Source organism: Nicotiana tomentosiformis, chromosome 1, assembly GCF_000390325.3.
Source record: "Nicotiana tomentosiformis chromosome 1, ASM39032v3, whole genome shotgun sequence".
Taxonomy (NCBI): domain Eukaryota; kingdom Viridiplantae; phylum Streptophyta; class Magnoliopsida; order Solanales; family Solanaceae; genus Nicotiana; species Nicotiana tomentosiformis.
In genome coordinates, this window is record NC_090812.1 from 143,057,803 (window position 1) to 143,071,067 (window position 13,265).

The window sequence follows — 13,265 nt, forward strand, 5'->3', positions numbered from 1 at the left end:
GAAGAATCAACACCCGCTATGACCGGGAACACCTGGATCTGCACATGAAGTACAGGGTGTAGTATGAGTACAACCAACTCAACAAGTAACAATAATAAATAAGGAACTGAAAATAGTAACGAGCTACACAGTTATGGTTCATTTCCAGCAATCCCAGCAAAGAACAAACATGCTATCAAATCTGGCAGTTTAATGCCAAATCAATTTTTATATAGTTCCTGTTCATGTAATCCGTATATCAACAATCTTTCAGATATTTCACGACAATGACAGATAGCAACTAAATGCAACAACAAATGAAAATCAAGTACAACGTCTCAGGACATCAATCACTCACTGGGCTCCAAGCCATCATCACTCCCTGGGCTCCCAACCCTCACTCAATGGGTACCCGCACTCACTGGGGGTGTACAGACTCCGGAGGGGCTCCTACAGCCCAAATTCTATAATCTGCACGGACAACTCACGTGCCATAATATAAATATCTGCATCCGCACGACCAACTCACGGGATGCACGGCCAACTCACGTGCCATAGTATAATATAAGGATCCGCACGGCCGACTCACGTGCTATAGTATAATATAAGGATCCGCACGGCCAACTCACGTGCTATAGTATAATATAAAGATCCGCACGGCCAACTCACGTGCTGCATGGACAACTCATGTGCTATAGTATCAATATCTCACAATCAGGCCCTCGGCCTCACTCAGTTATAAATCTCTCCAGTCTCTCGGGCTCTCAATAATCATGAAATCAGCCCAAACAACAATGATATGATGTAATAATAATAATAATAATAACAGAGACTGAGATGAAATGTGTAAGTAAAACAAACTTAGATTGAGTACATATAGCATTTAGCAGGCAATTCAACAAGTACACGACCTCTGTGGGTCCCAACAGTACTATCACATAGCCTAAGCATGATTTCTAACATGATTTACAGTCAAATTTTATCAGCACATAGAGAGCATATAGCTAACAACAAATTATTCAACTTTACAGTTTTTCGGGACGGACCAAGTCACAATCCCCTCGGTGCACGCCTACACGCCCGTCACCTAGCATGTACGTCACCTCCAAAATAATCACACGATACCAAATTCGGGGTTTCAAACCCTCAGGACTAGATTTAAAACTGTTACTTACCTCAGAGGGGGAAATTCTTTACTCTGCTATGCCTTTACCTCGCAAATCGGCCTCCGAATACCTCGAATCTAGTCACAAATAATTTGTTTCAGTCAATAAAATTTATTGGAATTAATTCCATAAGAAAATACTAATTTTCCATAAAAAATCGAAGTTTAGCTCAAAAATCGCTTGTGGGGCCCACGTCTCAGAACTCGACAAAAGTTGTAAAATTCGAAAGCACATTCAACCATGAGTCTACCCATACAAATTTCACCAAATTCTGACATCAACTCGACCCTCAAATCTACAAATCTTATTTCCAAATTTCTAAGTTTCGGTCTCCGATTTACACCTCAAAATCATGTAATCTAGTCGGATTATTCGATGATAATTCAATATTATAGAGTAGAAATGATCACAAGGAACTTACCTCAAGTTTTTCTTGAAAATATATCAAAAATCGCCTCTCCTCAAGCTCCAATTTGTCAAAAATGGCGAATGGGACGAAGTACCTGTTTTTATAATTCTGCCCAGACAACCTCGGTTCTGCCTCGATCTTGGCCTTCGATCGAGGTCCTCGATCCTAGGCCTCAATCCTGGCCCTTGATCCTGGCCCTCGATCCTGGGCCTCGATCGTGGCTTCGATCTTGATCCTTGATCATGGCCCTCGACCTTGGCCTTCGATCATGTCTTCGACCCTGCCTTCGACCGTGGCCCTCGACCCTGGGCTCGATCATGGCTTCGATCGTGGCCCTCGACCCTGGGCTCAATCTGGGCTCGATTCTGGCAGGTTCTGGGCTCGATTCTAAGAGAATTCTGGTCTCGAATCTGGCAGAAGAAATTTCCAACATAAGGAAATTGCAGCAGCTGTTGTAGTTCAATTTTTGATCCGTTAACCATCCGAAACTTACCCGAGGCCCTCTAGACCTCAACCAAATATACCAACAAGTCCTAAAATATCATACAAACTTAGTCGAATCCTTAAATCACCTCAAACAATACTAAAACCATGAATTACGCCCCAATTCAAGCCTATTGAACTTTAAAATTTCTAGTTTATACAAATAACGCCGGAACCTATCAAATCACGTCTGATTGACCTCAAATTTTGCACACAAGTCATAAATGACATAACATACCTATCAAAATTTTCAGAATCGTATTTCAACCCCGATATCAAAAAGTCAACCCCTCGGGCAAACTTCCCAAAAATTCAACTTTCGGCATTTCAAGTCTAATTCCTCTACGGACCTCCAACAATTCTTCCGGACACGCTCCTAAGACCAAAATTACCATACGGAGCTATTGGAATTATCAGAATTTGAATCTGAGGTCTCTTACACATAAGTCCATATCCGGTCCACTTTTCTAACTTAATTTCTTTTAATTATGAGACTAAGTGTCTCATTTCACTCTGAATTTCTTCCGGACCCGAACCAAATAACCCGATAAGTCATAAATCAATTGCAAGACATAATTTGAGCAGTAAATGGGGGAACGGGGTTATAATATTCAAAATGACCGGCCGAATCATTATACTTAGCCGAATTCGAAATCTCCCAAAATGAGAAAAATAAAGAAACCCTTCGAATATAACTCTGCTAGTGAAACCGCACCTACGGTCACTTAACTGCATATGCGGTCCCGCCGAAAAAGTGACCGCTTTTGCGGTCTTCCAAGCTTTCCCCCAATCTCGCATCTGCGCTCACTCGCCCGCATCTGCGGACACGCATATGCGGAAAGAGCCTCGTACCTGCGCTCCTCCCAGCTCCAGCCAAACACCACTTCTGCGGACTCACTCGCAGAAGCGAGTTCACTTCTGCGGAACACCTTCGCATCTACGACCTTACGAACTTACTCGAAACCCCGACTCACATCAAACAATATCAAAATTATGAATTGCACTCCAATTCAAACCTAATAAAACTAATGAACTTCCAACTTTTAAAACCAATGTCAAACCATATCAAATCAACTCCGAATAACCTCAAATTTTACACACTAGTCACAAATGATACAACGTACCTATTTCAACTTCTGGAACCAAAATCTGAACCCGGTATCAACAAAGTAAACTCTCGGTCAAACCTATCAACCTTCCAAATCTTCAAACTTTTCAACATTCGCCAAAAGCCTATACGAAGCTATCAGAACTCTCAAAACTCCATTCTGAAGTCGTCTACATAAAGGTAAAACTCCGATTAACTCTTTCAACTTAAGTCTTCTACCTTATGACTAAGTGTCATATTTCACTCCAAAACATTTTCTAAACCAAATCATTCATTCAGGCAAGTCATATAATCACAAATGAACATAGAAGAAGCGATAACTAGGGAAATGGGACTACAATACACAAAATGACCGGCCAGGTCGTTACAGTGGTCCATATAATTATTATATTGTTCTGACAAACATACTAGATATATTCACTATTAACTACCGTGATAAAGTGTATTTATTACACAGTTTGTAATTGGAATTTTATGGTTATGTTACAACTTTAACTAAAGTAATTCAGCGATAAATGTGTGTTGGGTTAACGTAATTTAAGGCAATGGTTCTCTTTTAACTTGAAATGTAAAGTTTCATAAGCATTAAAAAAGAGAGTAAATATCCAATAAAGAGTGCAACTATAAACACCATTATCAAGTTTCATAACATTACAATCCATCTGGCCAAGCATTCAAAATGAATTTGATTTTACAACACTTTAATTTATCAAATAAAATAGACACTACACAAAACCAAAGATCACTTCATCAATAATGCCGCAACAAATCCAACAAATAGTGCAAATGAAATCAAAATGAACATCTTCAGCTGCATAACTTTCATCTACCTTACTTTGGAAATTTCAATGATATTTTTAGCCTAGCAATACATAAACTTTTTCTATCAATTTATCCCTTTAAAGCTTGCAAACATCCGACAACATATACAACGTGTTGATTTTAACATCAGCAATGTCCAATTTATACTTAAAATTATTGATTATTATCAATGTTTTATTCGAAATGGCTCGTCTTTCCATTCTCAATATCCACATGACTCGTGCTAACAAACACAACGAATAGTTATGCTAGAGAGAAGAAAAAACTAAATATTTTTAAAAAAGACAAACAATGAGTCACAAGCAAAATCGAAACTTACTTCAGATTTAGCACACTTATAAAATCTCCTTCCATTATTATTTAGAGTCGTTGAGGTAAAGTTATTGCCAATCTCTCCGCAATGGCACCTCCTCTTCGACATAATAGTAGCATCCGGCATTGAATCCACTTCTTAGGATTCCCTTAAATATTGAACTAAGAAGCACAACAAAGAGGGACGACCCAGTTTTGGAAGAACCCAATTATTAATAAGGAGAAAAAATGAATTAGGATTGAGTCTTTTAAGTGTTAATCGGGTCTTTTTAGGTGGATTTCAGAGTATTAGGTCTGATAAGTTTATAAAACAAACATGATGTAGTTGCTTTCACATGACACCTCTGTTAAGATGGAGATACTTTTGTCTATAATAAGACGAAAGGGATATTTTTGCTCGATTAGTATGACGGAGAGTAGGGGTGTCAATGGTTCGGTTCGATCGATTATTTTATAAAATTTATATCATACCAATTTTTCAGTTATTCTATTATGTATAATCAAAATTAGACTTTTCGAAACTGTCCCAATCATGCCGGTTTCTCTTCGGTATCGGTACGGTTCGGTTAATTTTCGGTATATTTTAAAATATCATGTAAAACTCACTAGTAAAAGTAGAATGTCATAACATACATATATTTTATAGTACTTAGCAAAACTTTCTAGACAATTTTACTCTTTAAATGGTGATGAATTAAGAAAACATGAAAGATGGCGAGAGTTTAGATCCATCAACTACTCTACATCAATGTAAAAGAAACTAAGAAACGACAAAGAAAAGATAAATATATGATGACCCAAAATATCATCTTTAAATTTAATAAGTAATTCTGTGTTCTAAGACCTCGAAAAGCACCATTTATCATTTCTCGACTTGCGTGCGCAGTCCGTACAATTTTTTGAAAAGTTTTTATGTGAAAAATAGAATAAAATGTGAAATAGAGCTTTAAAAACTCAACTGAGTTGCCTTTAGTCAACATTTTAAGCAAACGGATCCGGATCAGTGTTTGATAATTTTGGTAGATCCGTATCGTGATTTGGGACTTGGGAGTATGCCCGGCATCGAATTCCGAGGTCCCTAGCTCGAGATATGGAATTTTGATGAAAACTTAAAAGCTTGAAAGCTTAATGATTTTTAAGAAATTACTAATATTGGATTTATTGACCTCGAGTCCGTATTTTTATTCTGGAGCCCGGTGTAGGTCCACTATAATATTTATGACTTGTCTGCTAGATTTGGTGAGAATCGGAGTTGATTTGACGTGATTCGGACGTCCGATTGTAAAAATATAAGTTTTAAAGTTTTTTTAGAAATTTCCTTTGATTTAGTGTTTGATTCGTAGTTCTTGGTGTTAGTTTGGCAATTTGATCGCGCGAGCAAGTTCGTATGATATTTTAGGACTTGTGTGCAAGTTTGGTTTGGACCCCCGAGGGCTCGGGTAAGTTTCGGATGGGCTACGGGATAATTTCGGACTTAGGAAATCTGATTTTCTGCAGACTTCAGGCTTCTGGTGTGTTCTTCTTCGCGTTCGCGAAGGTACTCTCGCGAACGCGAAGAGCAAATTGGTGCTGGCACATTTTGTGCTTCGCGTTCGTGATAGAGTGACCGCATTCACGAAGGTTTGAGGTTCAAAGCTTCGCATTCGCGATCGAAGCCTCACGTTCGCGAAGGGAAAGAAGTTGGCCAGGATAATTGCCTTCGTGTGTTCGCGAAGGGCATCTCGCGTTCGCGAAAGCCAAGCTAGGTAAGCTTCGCATTCGCGAAGTAGCCCTCGCGTTCGCAAAGTGTAAAATGGAACTGCACAAATTTATGCTTCGCGAACGCGAGGCACTGACCGCGTTCGCTAAGGGTAAAAGTCCCAGAAACAGAACTTAAGTTCTGAAAAATGGGATTCGTCCCATTTTCAACCATTTTCTATTTTTGAGCTCGGGTAAGGCGATTGTTAGGCGATTTTTACGGAAAAATATTTGGGTAAGTGTTCCTTATCCTAAATTGATTATATTTCATGATTTCATACTCATTTATATCATGAATCCGTAAATTTATGGAAGAAAAATCAGATTTTTATAAAATCTTCCAAAAATAAAAATTTAAGATTTGAAGGTCCATTTAATATCGGAATTGGATAATTTTTATATGGTTGGACTCGTCTCGGAATGAGTGTTCGGATTTCGTAAGTTTTTTCGAGATTTGAGACGTGGGTCCCACTGCCGAATATTTTAATGAATTTCGGATTTTTATCCGAAAAATTAGTAAATTCATATGGAATTAATTCCTATGATTCGTATTGAGTATATCGAATTATTTGTGAATAGATTTGAAGCTTTTGGAGACAAATGTAAAAGGAAAAGTTGTGGTCGAGCAATTGATTGGAATTTGCAAAGCGAGGTAAGTATCGTGGTTAACCTTGACTTGAGGAAATAGAACCCTTTAATTATTTGTTATGTGAAATGCATGTGAACGACGTATAGGCGAGGTGACGAGTGTCTATACGTCGTGAAATTAATTGTTTGCAAGCTTACTTGAAAATTCATAAATTGTTTTAAATCATAAATTAATTATTATAATAATTATTTCTCTCCTATTCTTTGTCAAATATTAATTCTTGAATTCATGCATTAATTATTACATGCTATTTGAATTATGTGTTTTAATTGTTATTTTGACATTTAGCATCTTAAATATTAAACTGCCTATTTTCTCCCTGATTTATATAATAATTTGCTATTTCTCATTGTTTGTTTCATAATTAAATCATAATTATTGTATGTTTGTTGTCTTATAATTTTATATCAATTATTGCAATTATTGAGGAAATTTCTTCTATAAGAATTGGTAAATGGATATGTTGGAGGATCGGGTTGCACGCCGCAACGAAATTGATTGAAATGGAAATATTGGAAGATCGGGTTGCACGCCGCAACAGACTTATTAAAAAGTCCATATTAGAGGATCAGGTTGCACGCCGCAACAGACTTATTAAAAAGTCCATATTGGAGGATCGGGTTGCACTCCGCAACAGACTTATTAAAAAGTCCATTTTGGGGGATCGGATTGCACGCCGTAACAGATTTATTAAAAAGTGTATATATACTTGATTGAAATAAATATATGACAGACTCGATTAAAATGAATATATTGGAGGATGGGGTTGCACGCCGCAACAGAATCGAATGTGAATATATTATGAGAGCGGGTTGCACGCTGCAACAGAATTGAATGTGAATATATTGTGAGAGCGGGTTGCACGCTGCAACAGAATTGATGGAAATGATAATTGGTTATAACTACTGAATTGGCTTCAATTATTATAAATGAGTTACCTGATTTATTTCTATTATTGCTGTTGTTACTAATATTGCATACAGGTAATGTAAGTGACCCGCCTTAGCCTCGTCACTACTTCGTCGAGGTTAGGCTCAGCACTTACCAATACATGGGGTCGGTTATACTGATACTACACTCTACACTTCTTGTACAAATTTTGGAGTTTGTCCCAGCGGCGTACCATAGACTTGCTCGGATTTCAGCTACCAGAGGAAACTTCAGGTATAACTGCATGCCGTCCGCAGTTTTGAAGTCCTCGTCTATTTTACTTTAGCTACGTGTTTATTTCCAGACAGCTTTATTTTATTCATACCTTTATTTGTATTTATTCTAGAAGCTAGCACTTGTGACACCAATTCTGGGATGGTATTTAGACACCGTTATTTTTATAGATTATTCACTATATTTCAAACTTTGCTTCCGCATTTATTTTTTTGATTATTAATAATTTAAAAATTGGTTAATATTATTCTAACGTTGGCTTGCCTAGCAAGTGAAATGTTAGGCGCCATCACGGTCCGAAGGTGGAAATTTCGGGTCGTGACAGTTGGTATCAGAGCACTAGGTTACATAGGTCTCACGAGTCACGATCAAGCTTAGTAGAGTCTGAAGGATCGGTGCGGAGACGTCTGTACTTATCTCTCAGAGCCTATGAAGTTTAGGAACAATATCACTTCTTTTTATTCTGTCGTGCGACTTTATTCTATCATCGATGATTGAACCATTCTACTCTTATTCTCTCGCAGATAGTGAGAACACATAATACCTCTACAGACGGTTAGGGACCAGAACCCACGGTAGCAACTATGGTCAGGGGTAGAGGTCAAGGTCGAGGTCGTGCTAGAGGCCGAGGCAGAGGCCGAGGTAGAGCTCAGTCTAGAGCGCGAGCAGCTGCACCTGTTGAAGAACCTCAGGTGGACCTTCAAGAGTAGGTTCTAGTTCAGAATGTACCAGTTGGACCAGTTCAGGTCCCGGAAGGATTCATAGCCACTCCAGTACTTCAGGACGCTCTAGTCCGTTTGGTAAGTCTTATGGAGGGCGTGGCCCAGAATGGTACATTTCCAGTCGCACCAGCCGTCTCACAGGCTAGGGGAGAAGCACAAACTCCCACTACTCCCGCTCTGGAGCAGATGACTCCTCAGAATCAGGCTCCAGCAGCCCCGCCAGTTGGGGTAGCTCAGCCAGTTATTGCGGCACAGACCGGTGATAGGCCCGCCATGTCTTTTGAGGCCTTATTGAGACTGGATAAGTTTACCAAGCTCTTTTCAGTTCACTTCAGTGGTACACCTTCTGAGGACCCATGGGATTATCTTGAACGTTGCCATGAGGTGCTGTGGAACATGGGTATAGTTGAGACCAATGGGGTTGATTTTGTTGTATTTCAGATGACGGGTTCTGCTAAGAGGTGGTGGAGAGATTATACATTGACCCGACCAGTCGGATCGCCTGCACTTACATGGGAGTAGTTCTCTCAGCTATTTCTGAAAAAGTTCCTCCATATCACACTGAGAGAGGAATTCCGCAAGCAATTTGAGTGTCTACAGCAGGGCAGTATGACTGTTACTCAGTATGAGTCCCGTTTTGTGGATTTGGACCGTCATGCTCTTCTTTTACTACCTACGGAGGGAGAGAGAGTGAGGAGGTTTATTGAGAGACTCACTCATCCTATCATACTTCAGATGGCCAAGGAGACCGGAAGTGAGATTTCTTTTCAGGCGGTTGCTAATGTCGCAAGGAGGATCGAGATAGTTCTTGCACATGAGAGAAGGCAGAGGTCTGATAAGAGGCCTCGTCAGTTCGGTGGTTTCAGTGGTGCCTCGTCTGGAGGCAGAGGTAATTTTGGTAGGGAACATCCTCCCAGACCATTTCATTCAGCACTTCATGTATCTTTCGGTGCTTCAGGGAGTCACGGTCCTATTATGCATTACTCTGGACAGCCAACATTCAACTCCTATCAGTGCATCACCACTCCAGAGTTACTATAACGGTTATCCGGCCCATTTGGGTCAGCTTCAGCTTCAGCAGCCACGGCATCATGATGGGTGTTATGAGTGTGGAAACATTGGTCACATCCGTAGGTATTGCCCAAGATTGGCGAGTAACATATCTCGGCAAGATTCTCGTGCCATCATACCGACACCTGTTGCTTCACCGCTTGCTTAGCCAGCTAGAGGTAGGGGTCAGGCAGCTAGAGGTGGAGGTCAGGCCATTAGAGGTGGAGGTCAGACCATTAGAGGTAGAGGCCAGCCAGTCAGAGGCCGTCCCAGGGACGCAGTTCAGAGTGGTAGGGCCCAGTTCCGATTTTATGATTTTCCAGCTAGGCCTGAGGCCGAGTCATCTGATGCTGTGATCGCAGGTATTATTCGAGTTTGCCATAGAGATGCTTCAGTTCTATTTGATCCAGGATCTACTTAATCCTATGTGTACTCCTATTTTGCTTCATGTTTGGTTGTGCCTTGTGATTCTCTAAGTGCATCTGTTTATGTATCTACACCGGTGGGAGACTCTATTGTAGTAGATCATGTCTATCGTTCGTGTGTGGTTACTATTTGTAATCTTGAGACTAGTGTGGATCTTCTACTTCTTAATATGGTAGATTTTGATGTCATCTTGTGTATGGATTGGCTGTCATCTTATCATGCTATATTGGATTATCATGCCAATATAGTGACCCTAGCCATGCAGGGGTTACCTCGGTTAGATTGGAAAGGAACTCCTAGTCATTCTGCTAGCAGGGTTATTTCTTATATGAAAGCTCGGCGTATGGTAGAGAAAGGGTGTCTAGCCTATTTGGCTTATATTCGCGATCCCAGTGCTGATGTCCCTTCTATGGACTCAGTACCAGTTGTTCGTAAATTTCCAGAAGTAATTTCTGTAGATTTGTCGGGGATGCCACTAACAGAGATATTGACTTCTGTATTGATTTGGATCCGGGCATTCAGCCCATTTCTTTTCCACCATATTGTATGGACTTGCCAGAACGGTAACGGGTGCTTGTTCTTAATGGTAACTTTGTTCAACTAGCGGTAATCAATGCACATCCGTATAGTCCCATATTTCTTCTTCTAGAATAACACTGATGCACCCCAAAGAGACACACTCGGTCTGACGAACCCCTTTGCTAGCAACTTCTCAAGTTGTTCTTTCAACTCCTTCAACTCTTTCGGATTCATGCGGTACAGTGGAATAGAGATAGGTTGGGTACCTGTAGCCAATAAATAAATTGATATCATAATCTGGCGGCATGCCTGGAAGATCAGAAGGAAACACATCGAAGAACTCCCAGACCACGAGCACTGAATCAATTGCTAGAGACTCTGTAGTAGTGTCTCAAACATAAGCTATATAAGCCAAACAACCCTTCTCGACCATGTATCGAGCCTTCAGAAAAAAAGATAACCTGACTAGATGCACTAATAGACTAACCCTTTCACTCCAATCTAGGAAACTCAGGCATCGCCAAGGTAACAGTCTTGGCATGGCAATCAAGGATGGCGTGATATGGAGACAAGTAGTTTAGGCCCAGGATGATCTCAAAGTCCGTAATATCGAGCAATAGAAAATCCTCTCTAGTCTCATAACCACAGAAAGTCACTATACATGATCGGTAGATCTGATCCACAACAACATAATCGCCTACTGGTGTGGAAACATAAACAGGAGTACCCAAGGACTCATGAGTAACACCAAGGAAATGAGCTAATAGATATGAAACATATGTATATGTAGACCCTGGATCAAATAGTACTGAAACATCCCTACCGCAGACAGAAATAATATATGTGATCATGATATCTGAGGCTACTGCATTTGGTCTGGCTGGAAAGGCATAGAACCTGGATGGAGCGCCATCTGGCTGGCCTCCACCTCTAGGATGACCTCTACCCACCTGCCCTCCGCCTTTGGGCAGCCGGACGGCTGGTGTGGCAGCTGGTGCTGTAATCATAGGTTGTTGACCTTGCTGCACTACCTTGCCCAGAAGCCTAGGGTAGAACCTCCTCACAGGACCAAGATCCCCGCACTCAAAACAACCTCTCAGTACGGTGGACTACTGACTTGAAGTCTGACCCTGATGGCCTAAAGGCCCACTAGAGGAACCCTAAATAGTTGGGGGATGGTAGAATCTATCTGGAATGGCTCCAAAATAAGGCCACATTGGATCACCCCGAGGAGGCGGCGGTGCTGGATATATGGGCCTGCAAGACTGACCCCTCACAAACTGACCTCTACCCCCAGCCGGGGCACCACTGAACCCTCCAGAATATCGAAATTACTTATCCCTCTTTACAAATCCTTCATCAAGTTTCAATATAATTTAGGAACTTTAATTTAACAAGTATGGTGCAAACATTACAAGTATTTCATGATTTGGATCCTAAACTACTCGGACTTCAGCATGATTAGTAGCTACACACGGACTCTCGTCACCTCATGCATATGTAACCCCCACAATTAGAAAACAATAGTAATATAAATCACCTATGGGGTAAATTCCCTCGTACAAGGTTAGGCAAGAGACTTACCTCGTCTCAAAGCTCACTTTCCGGCCACAAATTCACCCTAAGGACCCAACTTGGTGCTGAACAATCCGAAACTAGCCAAATATTATATAAAATAATCAATATACGCTCAAAAGTTAATAAATTATCTATTAGAGTAATTACCCAACCCAAATTGGAAGATTCTTAAAATTCACCCCTGGGCCCACATGGCCGGATTCCGGAAATTTTCGAAGATAATTGTTACCCATAACCTCACAAACTCAAATATATAATTTTCTTCCAATTCCATAACCATTTTCGTGGATAAATCCCATTTTTATCAAAACCTAGATTTTTCAACTAAACCCACAATCTCTACACTTTATATGCTAAGAATCTACCCAAAATACATGTATTAAACTCATCTCATTTAGAAATTACTTTTCTCAAAGTACTAGGTGAATACTCCTCTTCAAAGAGCTCAAAATTCTCCCAAGAGATGAAAGAAATGAGCTAAAATTGCCTAAGTCCCGACATTAAAAGCCCCCACTGCCTCCAGCGATTTCCGCTTCTACGGACTTCGGGTCGCTCCCACGATGCCGCTTCTACGGGCAAAGGACCGCTTCTGCGGAACACACATAGCCCAGAACCGGGCGCACCTGCGGAAGGGAACCGCACCTGCAGCCCGCTTCTACGGCTCGCCCCTCGCACCTGCGACCTTGCCCACACTGGACCCCGTCCGCTTCTGTGTATTTTCCTCCGCTCCCGCAGGCACGCGCCTGCAAATCAAGTCCGCTTCTTCGACCCCACGCTACCTTAGCCATTTTCGCATCTGCGGCCACGCTCCGCATCCGCGACCTCGCAGGTACGGAATTTTCCTCTCACCTGCGCTGCCAAGCCATCTCCACCAGCCTCGCACATGCGTTGCCAAGCCATCTCCACCAGCCTCGCACCCGTGATTAACCAACCGCACTTGCGGGACCGCACATGCGGCCATTCCCTCCGCATGTGCGAAACCACCAGGTTCAACAGCAGCAGCACTCCCAAATTTCAAGATTCCAATCCGTTTTCGATTTGAATTTCACCTGAGGCCCCCGGAACCTAGTCCGAGAATACAAACAAGTTTGTAAACATACTACGGACCTGCTCGACCTCTCAAAACACGAAAAACACGAAA

General features: G+C 41.2%; 1 protein-coding gene across 1 annotated transcript; it reads right to left on the bottom strand.

Annotated features, from left to right (window-relative positions):
- Positions 1-11,037: 11,037 nt before the first annotated feature.
- LOC138910759 (uncharacterized) lies at positions 11,038-11,553 on the bottom strand. The gene has a single exon (XM_070201956.1). It carries the CDS (start codon positions 11,551-11,553, stop codon positions 11,038-11,040), a length of 516 nt encoding a protein of 171 aa, XP_070058057.1.
- Between the last annotated feature and the right edge of the window lie 1,712 nt (positions 11,554-13,265).